Here is a 26,416-nt window from a genome sequence, read left to right on the forward strand (position 1 = left end):
GTTCATTTTTGCCGGGAGCCCTAACTCTATTATCAGCCGGCATAGTTCAGTCCTTTTTGGTTCAGAAAACAACCATCTCTAATGACACACTTAGTTGAATACTTAAAATGGATGAGACGTTCATCCGTTACTAACCTTCCCAAAACTGCATTATTTTCTGCTGTCGCAATTGCAAATATGCTTCTCTTTTCCACCTCATCGGCCTTCCGTAGCATTTACCTATCCGTAGACAGAAACCGAATACTTTACTTTTTTCTGACTAAAAATAACTTGAAGTATCCAGTCCTATTTGAATATTATTCAACTATTTATTTACGTATACTATAATTTACAGATCGGCTGCTGCGCAAAAATTTGCTCAGTAACAGCTATCGGAAATGTCCTTAAGTACAGTAATGCAAGTGATACGAATATAAAATCATAGATGATTAGGTTATACAACAAATAAAATGAAATTTAAAAAAATCTATATCCGGATTGGTAATGGCCTTGCGAAAAATTAAGCAAAGAAATACCTTTTTTATTTCTTTTATCTCTTGTCTCAGTATTCACGCTGTTTACCATTGACGCGTTAAGAAATTCTTACTTAATAAAAAACGAACGGCAACTATTTGCTTGGCTCTGGGACAAATTGTGTTGGAAAGAAGAAGCCTGTAGCTGATCACACATTGAAACAGTTGCGAATTCTGAATTGGTCTGCACCATTTACAAGGAAAATGTTAAGTTCTGGCATTTAAAAATTCATTCAGGTTTTAAATAAAACATTTGTTTTAATTTCGTATACAGTAGATAAGTGTCTATACCGTCACATCTTACCGTGTTTGGAGAAGAAAGACAACACAATTTTGTCTATTTAATTATCGCTCCTCGGCTATCTCAGCTGTACGTTTTCCATTTCCACAAAAACCTTTCAGTATAAGCAAGGGTTTAAGGTATCATGTATCACCACATTTGCTAGTATGTATTACATGTAATTATAATAAAGCTGCTTTAAAATGTTTTCTATGCTGAATCTGCAGGTTCTCTGGGTTCTTCTTTTTCTTCTTCCAACATACTCCATACCTCAAAATGAGTTTCCTCGAAGTGTGTGACCATGCATGGGTTGCTGAGGAGAACACAGTGAAGTTAAGATGCTGAAATGTACAATTTCAAAGTAAATGCCTTGTACATGTAGATTAACACGCCTATCGTCTGAAGTCCGGACTTAAAGCCCTCGATTGCCGCGGCTGCAACAGTTTGAGCAGGAAGTTAGTTCCATAGTCGAGTGGTACTTGGGAAGAATGAAACCTTATATATCAGGATCCGCCTCGAGTGTGGTATGATGTATCTCATGTTGTGACCCCTCAATTGACGTGTTTGGTCTAGCCAAGCAAATTTCAGCTGGTACTGCAATAAGATGGCAGACTATGCGGTACAACATGATACTTTTGGCTTTTTGACGGCGTTGTTGTAAAGATTCCCTATGATAATTTATTCAGCATGGTTATCACACTACTAGTTCTGCTGTATTCACCAGTAACGTATCTTGCGGCTCTTCATTGAACTTGTTCTATTTTATTGATGTTAGACTGTGTGTATGGATCCCAGACAGTGGCAGCATATTCAGTAAGTTATATCTATGTGTTTGTTTCATGATAAATCTGAACAAATAAATAAAACTAAGTATATTGCTGTTTTGACGGCTGATAAAATAGATCCATGGATACTATATGATTAGATGACTTGTGGACGTTTATTGCTGATTCTGATGACCTCACACTTGTCTTGATTGATTTGCATCAGCAATTTATTTTCCCATTCTTGAAGTTTACCTAAATCCTCTTGAAGTTCCATTGCGTCTGTTGTTGTTTTGATGGTTCTGTACAGCAAACAGTCATCCGCAAAAAGACGAGAGAAAAATGAAACACAGTCAGGGTGTCATTGATACACACTAAAAACAACAGCAGCCCGAGGACTGTGCCTTGTGGAACGCCGGATGTTACAGGCGTACGGGAGAAGTGTTTGCCTTCTAGCACTACTGAATGGGTTCTGCCTGTCAAAAAGTCTTATATCGAATCAAGAAGGTGACATCGCACACTATAACATCGTAGTTTTGTTATTAATAGGCGTTGGTGGGGCACTATATCAAATGCCTTATTTAAGTCCAGAAATATGGCATCAACCTGCTCGCCAAAGTTGTGACTGTCAGCTAGGTCTTAGACTGTCAGGATCATCTGTGACTAACATTATATCTGTTAACGAAAGCCGTGCTGTGCAGCACTGAGAATGACATGTCGATCTAGATGAGATACATAACTATGTACGGCATGTTTAAGACGTTTACAGTAAAAAGAAGTAAGCGACACTGGTCTGTAATTAGACACCGTACCCTTGTCCCACTTCTTTAACAGTGGAGTGATGAAAGCTTCTTTCCGGGCAGATGTTAACTTGTCGCAGTCTAGCGAGGCCTGAAAGATAAGTGCTAATGCATCTACAGCTTCTTCGCAGACACTCTTTAGTAGTATTCCTCATATATGTTCGGGACCAGTTGCCTTGTGGATATTGATGTTTTCATTTATTTCAGAAGTCCATTTCTGGTAACAGTAATGCGGGGCACTTCCTTATAAGGTTCATGTAATGATGGTATATTGTCAATGTCTTCTGAGGTAAAAACCGAAGAAAACTGAGCGTTTAAAATAACTGCTTTAGTTGTACTATCACATTGAAGAGATCCGTTGTATTTTAAAGGTGCCACACCGCTAGAATCACAAGATCTGATATAACTGCAAAACTTTTTAGGGTTATTACGAATGTCTTCATGCAACATGTCACTTGTAAATGCATTGTGTGCTTTCCTACACTCCTGCTGACATTTCTGCTTTATCGATTCTAGTGTTTTTTTTATTTAATTTAGCATTGTTATAATATTTCTTTTTCTTAGCCGATACACGTTACATACTTTTATTCATCCAAGGTTGGCTTTATCTGGACGTAGTCATCTTACTTGGAACATGCAGATCTAAAAGTTCCTGTGATTTACTTGAAAACACAATTTCAAAGAAAATTCTTTACAACTTTTTTTACTAAATTCCATAAAGTCCGATATTAGTCCCGCTTTGTTAGCTTTTTCCCAAAGATAAATCTTTCATTTTACAGGGCGCTGATATTTGACGCTGATGTCTGATTTTGCAAATACTATCTCATGATCACTGACACCGGGCAAAGAAACACAACTTGTCACTAGAGATGGACTGTTTGTTACGAATAAGTTTAGGTTTTATTAATCATAGTAGGAAAATCCACCATTTGCTGAAGACCACACTTTTCAGTACTTGATAAAAATATTGCACTTATTTCCTTTATATACTGATTACTTATTACACCATTTGTTATCATGCAACTACTATGCAAAGTGCCTGATATCACTTGCCGGATATTCCTTTGATATTAGATCATTGACATGATGTCAAAATTAAGCTTCTCCTATATTGTCGGACTAAGTTTTGTATCAGGTTTTTTTCGGATTGAATTTTAATTCAAAATCCAGTTTTAATGTTGCTATACTATTTCTAAACTGATTCTGCAATATCAACTGGTAATTTTTGTAGCTATGCCTTTCCCACTTTCATCACACAGACGATGATTTCTCTGACTGAGTCTGGAAGTGGAAGTAAAATTTGCAGTGCCGGGAACATGTGGTTGCCTGAGTCAAATTTTTCAAAAACTCTAGATGTAGAAATAAAGCATGTTCTGATTTATTCAAGAGAGAAGATGATTTTTTTTTATTTCTACGCAAGGAAGAGTTTGTTTTACTGTTAGTTCAAGAATATCAGAAAGTCAGTAAGCACTTTCTTAGTTGAATACAATATGGCTCCATATGATTTTCTAGGCAGGTTATATTAGTTTCATATTTAACAGAATAACAGACGACGACAGTCTTTTAATATCAGTATTACCAGGTTAGGCAGATATGGGTGGAAAGGTGTCACTCCGTCCAGCCACTATCAACCTCCATCTGATAAACGGATACCAAAAACACAGTATCCTGTTCTCTATAAATAAGTAAGAAAAACCTTTTATATTGTTAACAACTATTATAGAATTCGCTCTTGTTATGTTGGTTTTAACACCATTTTTCAACAGTATTTCAGTCATGTAACGGCGGGCAGTTAACCTAACCAGTGTTCCTGGATTCTGTACCGATACAATCCTGTTCTACGCAAGTAACTGCCAAAATTCCCAGCATGAATTATCAAAGGTGGAGGACAAATGATTTGAGACAAAATGTCCTTTATCACATCGTCACGGAGAACATACGCCCCGCCCGGAGATCGAACTCGCGACCCCGCGATCCGTAGACCAACGCTCTCTCGACGGATATAGAATTGAATTTCGTAGTTCATATAATTCGTAGTTCATTTACCTGATGGCATACTCTATTAGTTTGAGATACAAACTTTGCATTAGATAATAAATATATTTTAAAAATACAAGTTTAGGAACTTTAGGAAAGCAAATACATGTAGTTTTTATACACTGTTTTACTCATTTCTATTATCTTCCATAAATACTGTTTACGACAACAACGTTTAGGCGCTTACGTCTTCATCAGGATAAATACATAATAAAACTACGGACTTGAGGTCATGAAGTTAACGTTACGTTGAATGGTGGAAAAAACGTAATATACTGTTTTTAAGTATTCCATAAATTAATGTGAATAACAGATAACGAGTTTAGAACAATGCGGATGTAAGAATACTGAATTTCCTATAGCAGTGTATATAAAAAAAATAAATATATACTGTTTCATTCATACGTAAAGAGTATAGCTAAGAAATAATAAGTTTCCAAACGTGGTGTATCGTAGAATAACCCGAGTTTTGAGTTCTTATGTGTAAGAATATATCACGAAGGCCGTAGTTATTCTTCGATAAATCACACTTGGGAACTTATTATTTCGATTCTAACACGACATACTAGTATCAACAATGTTAGAAAAAATGGTAACTACTTTTTACGACCGTGCTACGCCCTTGGATCGGATGACGTCATTGCACGCGAGTGATTTATTGCAGAATAACGTGAGATAGATTTTGCTGGTCGTGTTAGAATACATAGTATACCACGAGCGTAAATCACATACACACAATCAAGTTTATTATCAAGATAATGCGAAAGATCAGAAAACAACCTTTAATGGAAAGTTACTCTATTTCACTCTTATAAACAATACTTTGAATTTATAGAAGTATTTTATTCCAGATGTACTATTGTACTTTTATAAACAATGGACTGCTTTAAAGTATTTTATTCTATAAATATTATTCTAGTCTTAAAACATTAGACTTTTCTCTTATCAACAATATATACTAAAGCCACGGATACTTTTACAACTTTTTACTTTTGTACTGCTCAACTTTTATAAACAATAACTGAATGAGTAAAAGTATTTTATTCCATGTATATTGAATTATTTTTATAAACGAAGAACTGAATGCAACAAAAAAAAAACTATATTATTTAATGTATACAGTATCATTCTTATAAATAATGAATTGAATGAGTAGAAGTATTGTATTAAATATGTACTGTTTCATTCATATATAAGGAGACATAGCATATTTCTTTACAAACAAATGAGTGAATTAATAAACATATCACAACATAAATGTGTATGGTTTAGTTTTATTACAAACAGACTGAAACACTTGTAAAAACTCGCTGATTAACGTATTGAATACATTTCATTTTTATAAACACAGTATATATTGTGATATAAACAATATTATACAAACTTGTAACCGCAACTAAATGTCCATTGGTGTCGTCATTACATGCTACGATAAATTGTGTCATAATTACGTGATGGGTGTCATCATACATTGTGATGGCATGTCATTTTAGGAGAAAATCCAACTATTGTATACCTAAAGTTTCTATTTATTTTCAAAATCAAAAGGACAGCATTCACCATGATATATAGCTGTATGCATTGCTTTTTACCCAAGTCGATTTGACATCCTTTCACGTAAAGATAAAAAACGATGTTATTACATTGAGGATAAATGGACTCCTTGTTCATTTGTCGTCTGCCTCGACTGCACATAATATAAAGATATTAGAGATATTACCAAAGCGAGGCTTCCACCGAGTCCAGTTAGAAGTAGTGAATACGGAAATAGGGAATTCTCATCCTCACTAGAACGCACAATGTCTGCGACAGTTCCCGCTGGCACTAGAGACAAGATCCCTAAAAATGTATTAAGATTTTAACAATTAACTCACTTTCTAAGCACAATTATTCTATAAAGCTACTTAAGGAATGTAACGAAAGTCACTTCACCTACTAATAGAATCACAAAATATGTAATATCCAAATGCAACCGAATCATTCTAAACATTTACGAATGACTTACAAACGTATACTTGCAGTGTGTTGGCACTTTTCCTGACTACCTCCGGATTGGTAGGTATACAAAGAAGGGAAATAATCTGCTATTTTAGTGTTGGCAATGTGTAAGGGGATCTGTAAGCTGCAACTTAAAGACTTCTCTATTGCATTTTATCATTCAAATACTAAAAACCTAAAATGGTGAATCCTCACTGACTTTAACACATTTACAATTATGAACCTGATGCTAGGCGCTTCATCAATTATTTTGATTAATCAGACAAAGCATCTTGGGAAAAAATCAAATTTACTAAAACAATACCTGACAATAAAGAACAGTATACACCGTTTGTGAGCCACTTTATCATTATCGCACCAGCTGTATTTCTCGTCTTTATAAGGCAAATGACGGCAACCACACATGCTAACAGAGCGATAGTCGTTTGTATTTGCCATGGCCTATATGGGTGATACCCCTCATAATCTGAAACGAAAATACTTGTATGCGACCTGTCGTGCATTATGGACTAGATATGTACTAGAATTTACTACACATAAATAGAATTTAAACAAGAGCTGTCACTTATGGTGACAAATGCCCCCGCAACGCCTTACCTTTGACCTAGTGACCTTGACCTTTGACCTGGTGACCCCATAGTCAATAGGGGTCGTGTTCCTAATAATTACTATTAGCATATGAAGTTTGGAGGTCCTGGGTGCAGTGGTTCGCGAGTAAAGTGCCTTCATGCAAAAAGTTAACGTTGTGACGAACGAACGAACTAACGAACGAACGGACGGACAGTTGAAAACTAATATGCCTCCCTTCGGGGGCATAAAAATCAATGAAAAACTTACATTCTTGCATAAAAACTACTTTTTTCACTGGATCCGCCCATGTATTAACGGGAGAAAAATCGTGTGCAAACAAGGCAATTCACGTGCTGTTAATACCCGATTTTTATTTTTGAAATGCTTTGCCAGGGATATATGTATGTATTTTTACGCACACTGATATTTGGCATCTGCGTCTTGTTTCTTCCTTATTAACCTCATCTTGTAGCATTATAAATACGATGTAATCCATAGTATGTTTAGCTGTATCTGTTTCCAACCCCAAACGTAGTGACCCCATCAATGTACGCCCTAGCTTCTCTTAGAGTTCACTCCCTTTACAAAGCGTCTGTTCAGTTATTGTAAATAACTGTGAATAAATAAGTATCGCGTGTAACTTCTGCTATTGTTCGTTTTTAGGCATTATATTTATGATTTTGGTAAGTATCAGTCGGTATGTTTTTATCTAATTTCTCGAAGAATTTATATAAACAGCTTGGAAACTTGACACTACGTTCGTACTTATCCGTACTTCAACTGCGTGTCCGTACTCAATATAACTCGAATGCAAAGTTATTATTCTTGAAATTGTGATCGAGTCCACCAAATTGTGAAATGATATGAACAATTATTGGTAATTTTATGTTTGTAATAATGAGAGATACAAAATCGCTTAAAAACCTTCAGGAGGTGCTTTTGATAGCGTTGTTTATTTCCGGGCCCTGGATACGGATATTTAAAACATGTTTACCGTTTCCAAGAACAACTGGAATGATAAATAAAAAATGTACCGGAATCGTCAAGTCATCACGTATGAAAACAATACATAAATCGCCGTGAAATATATTTTTTATGCAAGAATAGCGACAATACACGTTTGTTTTGTGTATTAACATCTGCAGAAGCCCTTGGGATATGTTTTTGACCTTCGGTCTCGGTCACAAACAATCCCGCGGGCTTCTGCAGACGTTAATACACAAAAAAACGTGTATTATCCCTACAATATTATCAACATACATTTCACTACCTTTTGAAGAGAGCAACACCATTTACAGATATAATCTTGCAAGAAAGTAGATATATAATATCAAAGTGACTTATATATTCTCTGTATCATACTAATTTTACAGATCAAAAGATAAGGAGCACAACCTATGTTTTTGTTGAACTTGTACGTTTTGCTTAGGATGAAACTATGAAACACATATAAAGTTTACTTGATATAACTGAACATCAAAGAATCATAAAAGAAAATAAAGAAATCAGACATGTTGCTTTACACGTAGGCTCCAATAAATTCACAAATGAATGTAAGATATATTACTTTTGGCATTTAATATGCGCTCAGTAAAATAAATTGTGATGTTACACAGACACAAAAGAAATATCCCCCATTACAACAGGTTTCCCATTTCTAAATAATTTTTTAAAGGTAAAATCATGGTTGTAAGTACATGTATATAGAATAAATGTAATATGGCAATTTTCTTAGTCTTTATTTTTAGGTATATTTGAAGACATCTTACCCTTATAAAGAGAGCTTGTTTCACAGGTCTCAGTACATATCGTTCTATACCATAGACTCGACTGAGTGCTGTAATCTCCACTTTTAGACCTGTACCATCCGGGAGACACATATCCAGCTAACTGCAGAATTCCCGAGAAACTCATGCCCAGTGGGAGATACTTGAACCCTTGTACAGATGCCATTTCTTTAGTTCAGATATTCCTAGGTTTAAATAAATAAATAATATAAATTTCATAATCTTTGTTTCGATCATATTAAAAAAAAACATTAAATAACAAGAGTTCAGCAAAGCGTGGTAATACAAACCCGAAGTTTAAGGTCACAGGAGGGGGAAGTAACACAGAGAATATTTCCAGGATAGGGGAACGGAAGTAACACGTATACAATATTTCAATGTGTGTACCGGTGTGGTGAAGGGTCATATGTCAATGTAATACGGATCTACGTTTTGTGCGAGTGGAATATTTATGCAGCACGTAATATGTACGGACAGACAAACAGAACCAGTGCCATACGTCCTTCTTACTTGAGTTAAATTACATCAAGAAGTACTGCTGTGTATTCCTAGGATACGGCGAAAACAAAAGTCATCAACAGAAAAGTTTGTTAAGATACTGACCTTTTTGCATACCATGTTTCTGTTATTTGAAAAGAATTGAGTCAGTCCGACAGATTTAATAGAATAGATTTTCTTCTTTTTATCCCCCGCGGATGAAATCGGGAGGGGGTATCGAAATGGCGTTGTCCGTCTGTCCGAGCTACATTTGCATAATTAAGTTGCTATAAGAACAATAGGTAACTGTACATTTTATTTGATGTCATTCATTCTGTAAGGCTTTTATGTGGCATTTTTTTTACGTGGCTAAATGAATAATAGAGAGAACAAAAGAGTAGCCACATAAATACCCGTATGTAGGAGCCTCCGTCCACAGCCATAGAAATGGTAGAATTTCATGAAACTTGAATAAATATGAACCAACATACTTCGATGATGCCCGTCATATTTTTTTAATTGTTCAATTTTCCTTTGAGTTATTGCCCTTGATTTAATGAAAATTCCACAGGTAGAATTTCATTAAACTTCTTTCATTCTTTTCCATGAACATTTATTATAAACATGTGAAGTTGTGTACCCACACCAGGGCACTCTCTTGCCTTGGTCACATCCCCCAGCACCTCCCCACTCCCCCCCCCCCCCCCAAAAAAAAAAAAAAAAAAAAAAAACGGTAGTGGAAATGCATTCCACCGTCCGCGCCCTCTAGCCGTGGGTTGTGCAGAACTCCACTTTTGCACACAATGCATTTGCCACAAGCATTTCAGAGACATCCGCAGATGTATTCATACGATGATGCACATTGAACATTAAATGATACTCTAGTGTGTAATTCCATGAAGGCAGTGTATGTATGGCGTACCATTTGGTTCGAAAGTTTCCAGGTACCACAGGTAGTAATAAAATTATACCTGCAGGTATAAATATATACCTGCGGGTATAAATTGGAAATGTACCCGCGGGTATAAAAATTGTACCCGCGGGTATAATTTTATACCTGCTGGTATAATTTTATACCCATATGTATAATTGTTATACCCGCGGGTATAATTTTACACCCGCAGGTATAAAATTATACCCGCGGGTATTAAAGTATACCTGCGGGTATAAAAATTGTACCCTCGGGTATAAAAGTATACTTGTGGGTATAAAAATTGTACTCGCGGGTATATAAATTGTACCGGCGGGTATAAAAGTATACCTTTTTTATACCCACAGGTACAATTTTTATACTGCGGGTACATTTGTTATACCTGCAGGTATAATTTTTTACCCACGGGTACATTTCCAATTTATACCCGCAGTTATAAATTTATACCTGCAAGTATGATTTATTACTACCTGTGGTACCTGGAAACTTTCGAACCAAATTCTACGCCATATGTATGGTTCCAAGTTAAAATAATGAGCTTGTCTTAAAGACGAAACAATCAGCAGAACTAAACAAAAAAGAACTTAGAAAGATTGCTAAATTGACTTAGTTGTTATATCATGGTTTACACCTACCTAAACCAGACCAATATCCAACTCAGTTTGAAAAATATATTCTGAAAAACTGAACACTACAAAAATGTTATTTCTTTCAACTGCATTCATTCAAAAACGTAATGCGTAGTAGCAAATAATCTCAATTTGTTTGTACAAGTTTATTTTATGTTTAATTCAATCTTTAGCATTTCAAAACTTCCTTCTGGGGCATGTCTCAATTGAATTCCAAATATAGTTCAATTGTGTCGAACACAGGGATCAATTACAAGTTTTAAAGCCAGCGGTGTAATGCGACACATTTGTATTGAACACTAAAATCTGAAAAATTCCCATGTGTTTTAATTATCGTAAGACATGTTTACAAAGCGTTTATAAATATGTTATTCTATTGGTCAAAAGAGGTCATATTGTAATGTAACAGGTTTAAAAAATTCGGAATATTGTATATTCTATAAATCATTGTTGAATATGTTACGGAGAAAGATGATAAACTGTAATGCTTGAATCTAAATTGAAAATATTGAAAGCTTGCTGAATAATCAAACCTGTCACAAAACATGTAGCCCAAGGGTTAAACCGGTATACGTAGTTGTTTATACCATTTACTTCCGGGATCAAAGTTAAATATGTTTAAGGAAAAAGGCACGACGAATTGCGTAATTTTACATAGAGGCTAGACTGCTTAATTAAATATATTATGTTGAAACATAATTATCTAGAGAGTTAGAGAGAGAGATGGGGTAGAAATGCTAGATTGATAAGGTCACCTTCACTTGATAATATCTACGTAAAAATGTTATGTTTAAAATAATAAAGATTGTTGCTATGTTAAATAAAACTGTTTAAAAGGTTTGTTGTATTAAATGGCCACGCTTCCTTACAACGCGTGTTCTGGAGCCGCAGACAGGATGAACCTTTGGAATGTTGTCGAGGCATTACGATGAAGTACGCAATACCACTAGAAGATCACGCCGAGAAACAAGGTTAGAAAACTGTCTATTTTATTTGCTTGTTAAATAATTTATTTTAAAATGGCAGACAACGCTTCAATTCAGCAATATTTTCAAGATTTGGCTATTCAGTTAAAAAATGTTTCCACCGCAATAGGAACCCATAGTGTACAACATATGGTTTCAAAATTTGATGGTAATTCTGAAGATTTTAAGTCATGGGTAAAATCAATAGAAAAATATTCTATTTTAAATGATTTAAATGATGATAGAAAGAAATTAGTTTGCTATCAGACTGCAATAGGGCCAGTGTCAGATTTTATACATAGGTTTATGAACGAAAATCAAGATTGTACTTGGGCTGCTTTAAAACATGCTTTATGTACTAGATTTTCTGAGGTACACGACTCACAGCATGCTTTATATCTTTTGCAAAATATAAAACAAAAACCTGATGAAAATGTAAATGTCTATGCTGAAAGATCATTATCTCTGGCAGAAGATGCTTATGAAAATCAGGATCAAGGTCAAAATCATACTGTATATTTAGCAATTATTCAGAAACAGTTAATAGGTCATTTTATTGACAGGTTGACAGAAAATTTTCTGAAAATGAAAGTTATGCGTGATTCGCCGGAAACTTTACAGGCTGCAGTAACGTCAGCAATGAATGAAAACAATTTAAGAAATCGGTTTAATTTACGGTTCGGAAATGTTACTAGCCAGCAAAATTCTTCAGAAACTTATCAAAAAGCTAAAGACTTGGATCACACTCAGCCACAAATTCGTTGTCAATATTGCCGTAGGCTTGGTCATAATGTCAAGCAATGTAGGACACGTCAGAAATATGTTCATGCAGTAGTATTACGAAAGAAAGCCACTAGACATATGCAGTAATTAAGCCAAAATAAATTTTAAAACAATTGTGATTGGAAAATATATATTGATTGCTGGAATTGTGGAAAATTGGGACATTTTATGAGAGAATGTAGGAGTGTATCGAGACCTAAAAGAAACATATTTAGGCCTTTAAACTAAGATCTTCCTGTCATAAAGAAGTCGATGGTAGGAAAAATGATTTATCAACGTATTTTATAGCGCTAGCAGGGAATCCAAACTCCTGTTACAATTAGAATTGGGAAACAGAAGATTAGGGCATTAATAGACTCTGGAGCAGAAGTCTCATTAATTAATAGGAGAACATATGAATCATTAAATAGAAAGCCAAACCTATTTAAAAATCATAAAGTTCCATTACAGTCTGTAAATGGTAATTCACTGCATGTAGATGGATACACCAATCTTATTTTTGAATAGGTGGAGAAAAAATAGAACATAAATTCTATGTGGTCTCAAATATGAATAGAAAACCAATACTTGGAAGTTGGAAGGGACTTTCTCATTCAGAACAAATGCAGAATTTATTTTGATCTTTTACCAATGAGAGTTAAAAATAGCTATGTCACATTACAAGAAGATAAACATATTGCTTCAGTAGATAATAGTTAGGTTGCAAAAAGATACTGTATTTAAACCTCAGACAGTGCATATTTGTTCAGGACAATGAAGGAAAGACTCTAAACTAAAGAATTTTAAAACATGAATTAAAACGTGTTGAAGATGGTTATCTTAGTACAGAACCTGATTCAGTGGTAGCTAATTCAGTCATTAAGCTACGAAAACATCGTAGGTTTCCTGTTATGTTAGTAAATTCTACAAATAGAACAATTAAATTAAGAAAAGGGTGTGCTGTTGCAACTGTTGAACAAATTGATGAAAAATGCATAGCTTCTGTTTCTGATGTCAATAAATTATCAAACAATAAGGGTGACAAATCAAGTATTAATACAAAAGAAATAATAGCACCTAAAGAACACTTTCAGTATGTAGAAAAAATAGTTAAAACAAATAGGGACGTTTTTGCGAAAAATGACTCGGAGTTGTCACAGATTACAATGAAAATTCCTACTATAGAACATGAACCGATAAAGCAGAGACCATATAGAATACCATTTAAATGATAGGAAAATTATGAGTGATGATATAGATGAAATGCTTAAGGCTCACGTAATAAGACCTTCTCAAAGTCCTTATGTAAGTCCTGTTGTGCTGGTTAAAAAGAAAAACGACAACAGTACCAGATTTGTATAGACTTTAGGCGGATCGATGCCCTGGTGAGACCCACAGCATACCCTGTACCTCATATCGATGATATATTGGCTCTTTTAGGTGAATCTAAATACTTTACTACCCTAGACTGTCGCTCAGGATTTTGGCAAATACCGACTGATGGAAAAGATAAAGAAAAATCTGCATTTACCACATTCAGGGGTCTATTTGAATTTAACGTTATGTGTCCTGTTAATGCCGCTGGGGTGTTCCAGGAACTAATGTCTAAAGTCTTAGAGGATCTAGATTTTGCTGTCGCACACTTGAACGACTGCCTCATCTTTAGTAAAACATTAGAAGAACATAAACGCCACTTAGACATTATTTTTCAAAGGTTAAGAGAGCATAAACTTAAACTTAAGTTAAAAAAAGTGTCAATTCATGCAGCCTAAAACCGAATACTTAGGTTTTGTCATAGACGAAGATGGCATCAGACCAAACCCTAATAACGTTAAAGCTATTAGGTCACTTCCGGTTCCAAAAAATGTGCGTGAAGTTCGAAAAATAATCGGGGCATCCTCGTTTTATCGTCGGTTCATCCCCTCACTTTCAGAAATAGCAGAACCTCTTATTAACCTTACAAGGAAAAAGTCTCCATTTATTTGGACAGAAGAATGACAGAAAAGTTTTGAGAAAATTAAAGAACAATTAATAGCTATCCCCTTCTTGTCCTACCCAGATTCAAACAAGCCGTATACATTGTACACCGATACCAGCGATAGTCATGTGGCAGCGTGCTTAACTCAAGCGTGTAATTCACCAGAATCAGATGAAAATAAAGCAAGACCTATATGTTTTCTGTCTCATAAACTAAGTGAAACACAAAAGATATACAGCACTATTGAGAAGGAGGCGTACGTCATTTTTTATTCTTTGCAACGTTTAGATTTCTTTTTACACAGTGCTGAATTTACAATCAAATGCGACCATTCTCCGCTCCAGTATTTATTTAAAAGTCCAATGCAAAACAAAAACATTCAGTTATGGGCATTGTCTATTAGTGGTTACAACTGTAAGATAGAGTATCTTCGAGGAAAAGCAAATGTTATTGCTGATTTCTTTTCACGACCACCAGAATCTGAAAATAAACAAACAGAAAGTGAGAAAGAAATTGAACCAGATATTAATGACAATACCTACAAAATTTCTGACAAACATACAGTGAAAAGCATAAATGTTATAAACTCTAACAACTTAATTCCAAAAGAAGTAGCTAATCTAACAAATTATATCAAAAACAAGATTCTTTAGTAGAAACTGTCCCAGAATTTGCAGAGTTAGATATGAGATAAGAACAAGATAAAGATCCTGCAATTGTTCAGATGAAAATGCAACTTAAGCATGGTGACCCAAGTAAGGCTGAATTGAAGAAGTATTTAGAAGCAGACAATGTTCTATACTATATTTCGAACCCAGATGAAGAACCAGTTATGAGACTGTATGTTCCTAGTCATTTGAAATCATTAGTTTTAACAGCATATCACAACAATGGTCACCCTGGCACACAACGTATGTTTTCAACTATAAAAACAAAGTACTACTGACCAAAAATGTTTAAAGAACTTCATAGATATGTAACAACTTGTGTTGATTGCCAGTCTAGAAATTTGACAAAGGTTAAAGCGCCCTTTAGAGAAACAAATATTGCACCATTTCTGTTTGCTATTGTTTCAATAGACATATGTGGTCCTTATGAGAAAACACTTAGTGGCAATCGTTACATCATTTGTTTTGTTGACATGTTCAGTGGTTTTCCAGAAGCTTTCGCAGCTCCTGATAAAAATACAAATACAGTAATAGACTTACTTTTGAATGAGATATATCCTAGATATGGATGTCCTCTCCAGATAATTCATGACCGAGGGTCAGAATTTACAAGTTCTGCCTTTAGGTAGGTCCTGAAAGAGTTAGATATTGATAATGTATCATGTACAGCATACCACCCTGAAAGTAATGCAAAGCAAGAACGAATGCACAGAGTTCTGTATGATATTTTAGCAAAAAGAGTTCAAGGTAATACACGTGAATGGGATCTTCATCTTAATGTGTCTTTAGCAGGCATACGTCACAATGTTTCTTCAAGTTCAAAGTCCACACCTTTCTATTTAGTTTACAACAGAGACCCGATTTTACCTATTGATAATTTGCTAATTCCTAGAGCAACATTCAAGTTTCCTTACTGCTTATAGACATTTAAAACTCTCAAAACGAAAACAAGGCACAAGTAGACAAAAAAGCAAAAGACATTAAGTTCGAAATAACTGATCGTGTCTATTATAAGAACTATCAAAGAAAAAACAAGCTTGAAGATCGCTGGAAATCACATTACAGAATTCTTGAACAAAAAGTTCCAGTTACATACCTTATTAAGAACCAGCTTGACAACTCAGTTGTTCAAGTACATGCAGATCAGATAAGGGTGGTTTAAGCTCCCCAGTGGTGTTTTTGCCACTGACCGTTCCAAGGTGGTGCCCCACTGTGTTCCTTTGTTTGTTCGTTTTGTCCTTGTGTGTTGACTTTGTGTGCGCGCGTGTGTGTATGCTTATTGTTCGTCTTGTCCTTATGTGTTGGCTTTGAGTGTGTGTGTGTGTGTTGTTCGTTTTGTCCTGATGTGTAAGCTTTGAGTGTGTGTGTGTGTGTGGTGCACGCGTTTGCGTGCTGGGGGGTTCGTTTTGAGAAGGCTGCGCTTTTGGTGCGTGGCATTCCCTGTTTGATATTTTTCTTTGTTTTTTTGCTGACATTGCTGAATGGCCCGAACGCAAAGCTGTTAAAGGTTATCCAAGACGAAGGGTCAATTACGTAATACCTCCAGATGATTCTAGCTCAAGCAGTAATGATGAATCTGATGTTTCTGATACTGAAATATCAAACAAAATCAGCAAAGTTAAAATGCCTAAAAGCACAAATAGGGTCCGTCAAGAACGTGAAAATTCTTCCTCAGAAGATAACATTCCTTTAGCTCAGTTAAGAAAACATCTCTGCCAAACGAGTCTGGAAATAATCAAAATAATATGGTTATTGAAAATATAACAATACACACAAAGATACCTCCTGTAAACAAACATAATACTGATGACAAACAAAAATATCTGCAAATGATATTAAGTCACATGGCTGAGAGTAAAAAAAGCAAAAATATGATGTTAAGTCAAATGGCTGAGAATGAAAAAAGCAAAAATGACATGATGCAAGGTCTGCAAAAGACATTTTTTAGACATTAACTGTTAGACAATTGTTTCATGGCTTAAACGAAGGTCCTATCTTAGAGAATACTTTGCTAATTTAGAAAATATAGACAGATGTGACTTTCGCAAAGGAATAACTGTTTAATTTCAATGTATAATGTTGTAATATTGTAAAGCTGCAGACGAATGTTTAAAAAAGATATATAATGCACTTTATTTTGTATTTAAAAAAATCATCACTTTTAAGGAAATTCCTCGAAAATATTTGTATTATGCTTGCACTAACTATTCTGATGCCAAATACTGAGAAAATTGTATCTATCTGTAATATTATGTACTTTAAATTGTCTTTTAATATGTATGTGTAAAATTACCCAACTGTTTAAGTCGTGCATTCAAAAGCTAATTACATTTACTAAAATTATACCTGGCGAAACCTCGCCAACATTTCTAAACGATCAATATTAAGGATTTGTTATAGCTTAGATTTACTATTAATCATTTTTTATTATTTTTTTTTTTTGTGGAAGAAATGAAGGGATGTGTAATGTAACAGGTTTGAAAAGTTCGGAAAATTGTATATTCTATAAATCAATGTTGAATATGTTACGGAGAAAGATGATAAACTGTTATGCTTGAATCTAAATTGAAAATATTGAAAGCTTGCCGAATTATCAAACCTGTCACAAAACATGTAGCCCAAGGGTTAAACAGGTATACTTAGTTGTTTATACCATTTACTTCCGGGATCAAGGTTAAATATGTTTAAGGAAAAAGGCACGACGAATTGTGTAATTTTACATAGCGGCTAGACTGCTTAATTAAATATATATGTTGAAACATAATTATCTAGGGAGTTAGAGAGAGAGAGATGGGGTAGAAATGCTAGATTGATAAGGTCACCTTCACTTGATTATATCTACGTAAAAATGTTATGTTTAAAATAATAAAGATTGTTGCTATGTTAAAAAAACTGTTTAAAAGGTTATGTTTGTTGTATTAAATGGCCACGCTACGTTACAATATGCAAACAGGATATATTCCATTTCCTGCAAGAATTTTGATTTAAAAAAATGGCTTCCGCATTGCTAGTGAGGTCAAATCAAGTCATATTATTATAGCCCATCTATTTCGGATTGTATTGTCGTTTTAGTTATCTTACTTAGTTTATGTCCGTGGAGTAAGCCACAGAAAGCAAAAAGAAAATAGACGGACAATAACTCTGTATGGAAGATACTATGTCACGATTCCGTTGAACCTGTGTTTAAGTTAGATCCTCGTCAACCAAATGATTCAACATATTCATAACATAACGCTCACAATTAATGAAAAATCCATTAATTTAATATTTCTAATTAATAACTATGGAAAAACAATGACTTTTACCTGATCACTTGTTTATTAATTCTATCACTTCCCTCTAGCCCTTTGAATAAACTAGAACATAGAAAGGTTGTTAAATCGGTTCATTTGTGTAAATTTTGACGAATGAAACTCACGTGAAGATATCGTAAATTGTAAGGCTTAAACAATTTTACATTTGGTCTTAGCCAGTCGATCTCTCAGAATACAAAATTTGGCGTGTAAACAATGCTGATGCAGTCTGCCTTTATGCTAACAGTTTCAATTCAGGTCTACAACATATATGATAACCAGCAGACCAACACAGTTATGATCAACGACAGTCAAGGTAGTGAAATAACTGTTAAAAGCGGTGTAGAAGTAACTATGGAAGAAAGAATTCTCTGAATGTTGGAGACTACAGAACTAGAAAACAACTGAAGTAAATGATAAAGTAAGAAAATACAGAAACCTAGAAAAACAATTTGTCAGGTTCGTTGAGGAAGAGAAAAGAAGTTTAAGACAAAATGAACGAACACAAAAGGATCCAAATAGAAAAAAAAATATCACCAACTTAGACAAATAAGTAAACTGAATCAGAGAAAAAGACAAAAACTCAAAGACAAAACAGAATCAGACCCGCATAGTTACTTGATATCTGACAGTGACAGTTCTGAAGACGAATTTCTGTTGCATTTACAATATATTCACTGTAACAAAGGTGTTCAGCAGAATATCACGTCTTGTATTTGTGAAGTGGGCCCAGTTTGACGATATCAATTATTGGTGCCTTATACGCACTGGTTACATTTGATATACTGCTCACCGGGAAAATGACATGTTTTTCTGCAACCACTGAAAAACAGATGATTAAAACATAGAAACTTGTAAAGAAAAGTCCTGTTATACTGTTCATCGTTCAAATAAAACTTGTGTGAAGTTTACTGTTTGGGACGTTTACCCAATGTGAATATTACTTTCCTTTTTTGTAGCACGCATGAAGTGACGTAATTGGGAACAATAAAATGGAGGGCATGCCAGTGTCCTAGTTTATGAAGGGATTCTGAAGTGTTTTACATGAAATTTAAAAATATGCAGCACAGTTATTTAAGGAAAAGGATTAGATTACCAAGAAAGTGATTCATCTCACCAGTAAGTAATTTATGTGTTATGTTTATGCATTGCAAATGTTTGGAGTATCGGTACTTAGTCTCACAACGATATGTTTGTACTGTAGTAGCTTTGTTAATTTACAAAATGTTTCGAATTAGTTTGCATGTATAAACACTGTATGGAAACTCTGTACGCCGAAAATCCGCGGTGTTTTAAAGATGGCGGACGTGAAATGTTGAAAGGTAAGCGTCGTTTGATTTTGGTCTGAACTTTTAAAATATGACACCCTCTACAATAGATAATACATGAAACGAAAGAGCTTGAAACGGCAAATCAACAGCTCATCATCTTTTTTTATCGTATCACAGCGTCTTCCAGTAATGTTGAACTGAACACGGCGTGTTGAGGATTCGAAAAATGAAGCGAGGAAACGAAATAAAAGTGACGATTTTTCGGCTAAAAAGAATGCATCCATAAAATTACTTGTCAACATGTATGAAGACTGTCTAGCTTCTGGTGCATGTCCATTATTTTCAGGCCAACACCCGCTAAAATAGATGTTTCAAAGGTTTTAAATTTGGCATGCTGTACTCCGCGGTGCAAAGCGTAAACAAAGGACAGTATGCAGCTGTGAAAGCAGTTTCAGTACGCCACGGGGACACACATCGAGCAGAAAATCTGTACGCCGCGGTGCAAGTTAGAAAAGGATCCCATTTCACGTGTCTTTTAAAGAGATAAAAATAGGAATTGCAGCGTAGTGAAAATGCGTTACCGAAATTCCCATGTAGCTTGCATTCCTATTTACTTTTTTAAGTATCCAAGTTAAGTTTTTCTTTTTTGTTTAGTTCCTAGTTTTAACACCCATTTTCATTTGTTTCAGATTTCTGACGTAGTGACGAACAGAAGCCATTGTTACAGTAGTGTTCAGAGACAAGTTTCATATTGATATAGCTTCTGTCTGAAAGGTAAGACTATTTACCATTTTATTTATACATACTAATATAACATTATGTATAATTTACTACACATTTCTGAAAGATGAAGGAGAAAATTTTAACACAGTATCAATGTCTAAATTTCCCTGTTTTACCAACTTTCCCCTTTTCGCCTGGCGCATCACATATACAAATTATTGCTATAAATTTAACGTACGGTCGGGTTTGAATTAACTCTTCAAATACATGCACATTATTTGTAAATAAAATTAAAGTCGAATAAAACGGTAATATAACATGATCTTTTTTGTTTTGCAGTTCTCATTTTCGACCATTGCCAGTGGCAGCGAGGAAGAGGAGATTTCAAATCCATTAGAGGAATCGTGTATTGTTGATGAACAACACTTGTGTCCCGTTTGTGGGAAAAAATTCAAAAGAAAGTTCATAAGAATGACAAAAGTATCAGCCCGCCCGCTTAGCTCAGTAGGTAAGGGCGTTGGTCTACGGATCGCGGGGTCGTGAGTTCGATCCTCGGGCGGGGCGTATGTTCTCCGTGACTATTTGATAAACGACATTGTGTCTGACATCATTAGTCCTCCACCTCTGATTCATGTGGGGAAGTTGGCAGTTACTTGCGGAGAACAGGTTTGTACTGGTACAGAATCCAGGAAAACTGGTTCGGTTAACTGCCCGCCGTTACATAACTGAAATACTGTTGAAAAATGGCGTTAAACCCAAAACAAACTAACAAACAAACAGAACAAAAGTATCATATGCTTTGTTGATGTTACCTGTGCAGAATGTAAATAAATATTGAAATCTATTTGACAGTGTCGAAACTCGGTATCCTTTATTTCGAGATAACCGAAATTCGAGTTACGAGGAGGGACGCATACAGACGAAATAAGTACACATTACGAAAAGATTTAATAAAACAAAATGTTTCCTTGATGTCGTATACACGCTGTCAGCACTTTACGCGAACACGATTCCGTACAGTTTGTGTTTATCAGTTTTATAAGTTTTCAGTTTTTCGAAGAATAAAAAAGATACTAACCTCAAATGCTTTTTGAATCAAGCTTCCGTTTTGTACCGCGTTTCTCTCTCGTAGGACTGACAGCATTTCGATCTGACATTTTGAACGACTGATGCTTTCCCCCAAGAAGTTAATTTTTATACAGTCTCATCGCGATCACCTCTAATTAATCCTTTTTAAAGATCCCAACTGTTCAAACTAATTAATTCATTAGTTTAAATTAAAAGCAATTTTCATAAAGTCTCAAAAACAATGACTGCTGATTTAAGAAATCTAATGTTTACATCAAACAATTATCATTATGGCACGTGCAAACAAGTATGACATCATCCCACTTTGATAATCGCCGCACCTTTGATATGTCGGCATCACGGCTTTCTGGTTAGGCAATAAACATGGACATGTGTTAAAAACCAACCACATTCGCAACGACATGTGTGAAATTTTATCGCATATTTTTCTCACTTCGAATTACCGAGTTCAAAATGCACTTGAATTTTATTGACGGGACTGAAAATTCTTTTCGACACATCCGGAGTCTCGGTTAGTCAAATTTTGACGTAACCGAAGCCGAATTACATAAATAAAGAAGGAAATTTGACGGGAATATCTTCGACTTAAGCGGAATTTCGAGGTAAGCGAGTTTGAGATACCGAGTTTCGACTGTATGTTGATGTGGTATGTGTTTCAACTGCTTCAGATAATGTTTTGTGTTCACTATATATCAGAGATAGGGCGTCGTGTTCAATACACGGAGGTCGCGGGTTGAAATCCTGTCATCGGAATTTGACCCGGGTTCGAATACTTTTCAGCGGAATTTGACAAGACATTCACAAACCAAACCCTTATCATTTGGCACAAACACTGGTCAGCAGTCATTGAGAGTAATCTATTCTTTGTACAAATGTAATGATGGTCCACAAAAAAGTCCATGTACAATGAAATTGGACTTACATATATATAGCAGCACTGACGAACACAGCATGCTAAGTGTATTTTAAGATAAGCAAGACTTAAAGCGGACGCTTTTAAAAATATATTTATTGGTGTTAAATCGTACAAATAACTCTGAATTACCTTAATCGAAAGATTTAGAAATATATTCAAAAACAATATATATATCACAGACGAATAGCCATGCCTTGGCTTGAAAATAAATAAAAGAAATAAAAAAATCATGTAGAAAAAAGGAAGTGACCTGATTTTGGTGGCTAGACTTATGTGACTAGACTTATTTGACTAGACTAGACTTAATTCTCAACATATATATATGGAGAATGGCCCATTGAAACGACTTCAACTTGGCCTTTTTACAACGGAAATATTTTAGGCTGCTTTGCCAACATACATACCAACACGTATTTGGATGGTGTTCAGGATGTCTACTATTGATAACTTTGCTTGATTTAGAAAACGGAAGAGAAACGTATTTTAATGAAATTAACAGAGTAATACATGTACGTGTATGCTACTAAACTTCAATTTTAGCATGGTTAAAATGTGTGGTCTGCTTGCCATTAAACGGAATTTTGCTGTAAGTTTACTTTTGAAAACATAGATATGACGAAAACAGTATTTTAATTTATGTTATTTAGTAAAATGATATTTCTCTCCCGTTTCAAAAAGATACCAAAATTTTGTCAGCTTTGACATCTCCATATCTGTAAGGTACATTTATGAAAATAATTAAAACATAATATGAGCATATCACATATGTATGCCATACCTTGGCAAATAATAACATACATATTTGTTTTAGAAGAAAAAATACAACCCGGCAGCATAGCTGCATACCTGTAGTTATTTGCAATAGACGCATATGCCCCCGTTGGCATGTTTGTCAAGACATAGCACATTTAAACATTCCAAGTCCAAATTCGGTCAAGGTCAAATGGAGTTTGGGTAATGTGATTATATTAGGAATGATCATAGGTAACATCTATATAAGTACCCAAGTGTTCTAGGAAGCAGTGTTGGTGCTAGACGAAACGGTAAAATATACTAAACTAAGATATAGCCATATTTGAATCATGTCCGAATAAGGTCACACTGAGGCAAGGTGATATGAGTGGATTAAGAATGGTCATAGGCAACAACTTTACAAGTATCCAAGTGTTTTAGTAAGCGGTGTTGGTGCTAGACGAAACGGTTAAATCTACTTGACCTCGTGTACACGGACGAACAGACAGACGAAGGGACGGACAAGACGATCTTTATATGTCTACTGCTTCAATAGAGGCCGGGGGCATAAAAAAGGAAGTTTCCAATTCACCGACGGCGACTAAGACTACTGTCAATAGCCTTTACTAAACAAGTGTGGAGCCTCAGTGTGCCCAATCACATGACCGCGAGACGTCATTTTGAGCTTGAAAGTGAGATAAGAAAACGTATATATCAGAGCGTAAGATTTTTTATTCAATATATTGTGTTAATACCATACATATGATTCATAACCTATTTGAAAGTGCTACCACGGGTGCTATGATTTCCCCACCAAATCCTACTCTTTTTAACGCTATTTCTGACATTGCGCTCTGAGGTGTTCTTCCTACAAATCATTTGAACAGAAAAAGCGTTAAAGCGAGAAGGTTTTGGTAGGGAAAATGCAGTACCTACCGTAGCACTTTCAAATAGGGCTCGAATTGTGCATGATATTGATACAATACAATACATGTATAATGAATAAAAAACTTATGCCCTGATTTATATTATTGTTAACCTTTCTACTTTCATTTTTGAGCTCGAAAGTGAAAGGAGAAAGGTTATTTCGAGTCAAAATAACGTAGCGCGAAAACGTGATTAGACATACTGGCCTTGATTAACAAAAATCGAAGGTCATAGCGTAAAAAAAATGGTCATTTTGTAAAGAAATAAACACAAAACAGTGTGTAGCATGTAGCTAGACGCCGGTAAAGTTATTGGAAACGGTAAGTTCCACTACGAATATTTATCTTGATGTTTGCTGTGATAGGCTAGCGAAGAACAGCATTTGAACTTCTTGCCTTATCTTTTGCATTCGAAAAGATACTGTTCTTTGTGCTTAGCAGCGGTGTGTACAAGGAGATCATTTGTCTTCGTTCCTAGCATTCTTTACATTTTGAAATCGTCTTCCCTCGCCTTCATACTATCACTACATATTCTGGAATACGCTAGAAGACTTTGCTTATAATTGAACGTCCTGTGACAAGTCTCACGTATAAGTTTTGTACCATCATGTTTACTTCTAACATGATTTTCTAAATCATATTTACAATTGTAACTTTTGTTACAATGTGTACATTTTGAACTGCTGTCATTCTCGAGAAATTTCACATGTCTCGGTAGACAAAAATTTCTTCTGATTTTTTTCCCAAAAACGGGACACAAGTGTTGTTCATCAACAAAAAACAAATACACGAATCCTTTAATGGATTTACAATCTCCTCTTCCTCGCTGCCACTGGCAATGGTCGAAAATGAAAACTGCAAAACAAAAAAGATCATGTTATATTACCGTCTTATTCGACTATAATTTTATTTACAAATAATGTGCATGTATTTGAAGAGTTAATTCAAACCCGACCGTACGTTAATTTTATAGCAATAATTTGTATATGTGATGCGCCAGGCGAAAAGGGGAAAGTTGGTAAAAAAATGGAAATTTAGACATTGATACTGTGTTAAAATTTTCTCCTTCATCTTTCAGAAATGTGTAGTAAATTATACATAGTGTTATATAAGTATGTATAAATAAAATGGTAAATAGTCTTACCTTTCAGACAGAAGCTATATCAATATGAAACTTGTCTCTGAACACTACCTTAACAATGGCTTCTGTTCGTCACTACGTCAGAAATCTGAAACAAATGAAAATGGGTGTTAAAACTAGGAACTGAACAAAAAAGAAAAACTTAACTAGGATACTTAAAAAAGTAAATAGGAATGCCAGCTACATGGGAATTTCGGTAACGCATTTTCATTACGCTGCAATTCCTATTTTTATCTCTTTAAAAGATACGTGAAATGGGATCCTTTTCTAACTTGCACCGCGGCGTACAGATTTTCTGCTCGATGTGTGTCCCCGTGGCGTACTGAAACTGCTTTCACAGCTGTGTACAGTCCTTTGTTTACGCTTTGCACCGCGGCGTACAGCATGCCAAATTAAAAACATTTGAAACATCTTTTTTAGCGGGTGTTGGCCTAAAAATAATGGACATGCACCAGAAGCTAGACAGTCTTCATACATGTGGACAAGTAATTTTATGGATGCATTCTTTTTAGCCGAAAAATCGTCACTTTTATTTCGTTTCCTCGCTTCATTTTTCGAATCCTCAACACGCCGTGTTCAGTTCAACATTACAGGAAGACGCTGTGATTCGATCAAAAAAGATGATGAGCCGTTGATTTGCCGTTTCAAGCTCTTTCGTTTTATGTATTATCTATTGTAGAGGGTGTCATATTTGAAAAGTTCAGACCAAAATCAAACGACGCATACCTTTCAACATTTCACGTCCGCCATTTTTAAAACACCGCGGATTTTCGGCGTAGTGATATAGCATGTATAATTTTATGACCACTTACCTTTCAGTTCTGTTATTTCGATTTATACAGCAAATACTAAAGTAAATAGAAGTCATCAAAAAAAGGGTTTTCTGTATTAGTATCGTCAAATTCAGACTATGGAAGTAAAGGGTAGACGGCAAGATAGAATATCGTTAAACATCTTGTTTATGACAGAATACGGGATAAACGATTTATAAGAACTCCTCTCTAGCCTGATATGGATTTCTTCGACAGCATATATCCCGTACTCTGTCTGGGTAAGTAATACAGGTAGTATACATGCCAATAAATGGTTTTAAACAGTTGTTGGGTTGGTATTTCCACTAAAAAGAATAGTAGCGCCGGAAATTGAGTATCAAAACAACTATTACAA

At 35.1% G+C, this 26,416-nt stretch overlaps 1 protein-coding gene and 1 long non-coding RNA gene across 3 annotated transcripts in view; one reads left to right on the forward strand and one right to left on the reverse strand.

Annotated features, from left to right (window-relative positions):
• Window positions 1-5,413: 5,413 nt before the first annotated feature.
• The window catches only part of LOC123523507 (uncharacterized), a 116,549-nt gene continuing 95,546 nt past the window's right edge, over window positions 5,414-26,416 (reverse strand). Inside the window, exons 1-4 of one of the 2 annotated variants that reach the window (XM_045301173.2) lie at window positions 10,792-10,984; window positions 8,731-8,933; window positions 6,696-6,857; window positions 5,414-6,232 (exon numbers count right to left, since the gene is read on the reverse strand). In XM_045301173.2, coding sequence (XP_045157108.2) covers window positions 6,033-6,232; window positions 6,696-6,857; window positions 8,731-8,914 — 546 coding nt within the window. In that variant the 5' untranslated portion in view covers window positions 8,915-8,933; window positions 10,792-10,984 and the 3' untranslated portion in view covers window positions 5,414-6,032. Of the gene's footprint in view, window positions 6,233-6,695; window positions 6,858-8,730; window positions 8,934-10,791; window positions 10,985-26,416 lie in introns of those variants that run through there. The other variant, XM_053538394.1, reaches the window with a different exon arrangement.
• LOC123523508 (uncharacterized) lies at window positions 19,413-21,179 on the forward strand. Its single transcript, XR_008370208.1, has 3 exons — window positions 19,413-19,570; window positions 20,412-20,496; window positions 20,785-21,179. It is a non-coding gene; the product is annotated as an uncharacterized LOC123523508 (long non-coding RNA).

This window comes from Mercenaria mercenaria, chromosome 3 (genome assembly GCF_021730395.1).
Source record: "Mercenaria mercenaria strain notata chromosome 3, MADL_Memer_1, whole genome shotgun sequence".
Lineage (NCBI taxonomy): Eukaryota > Metazoa > Mollusca > Bivalvia > Venerida > Veneridae > Mercenaria > Mercenaria mercenaria.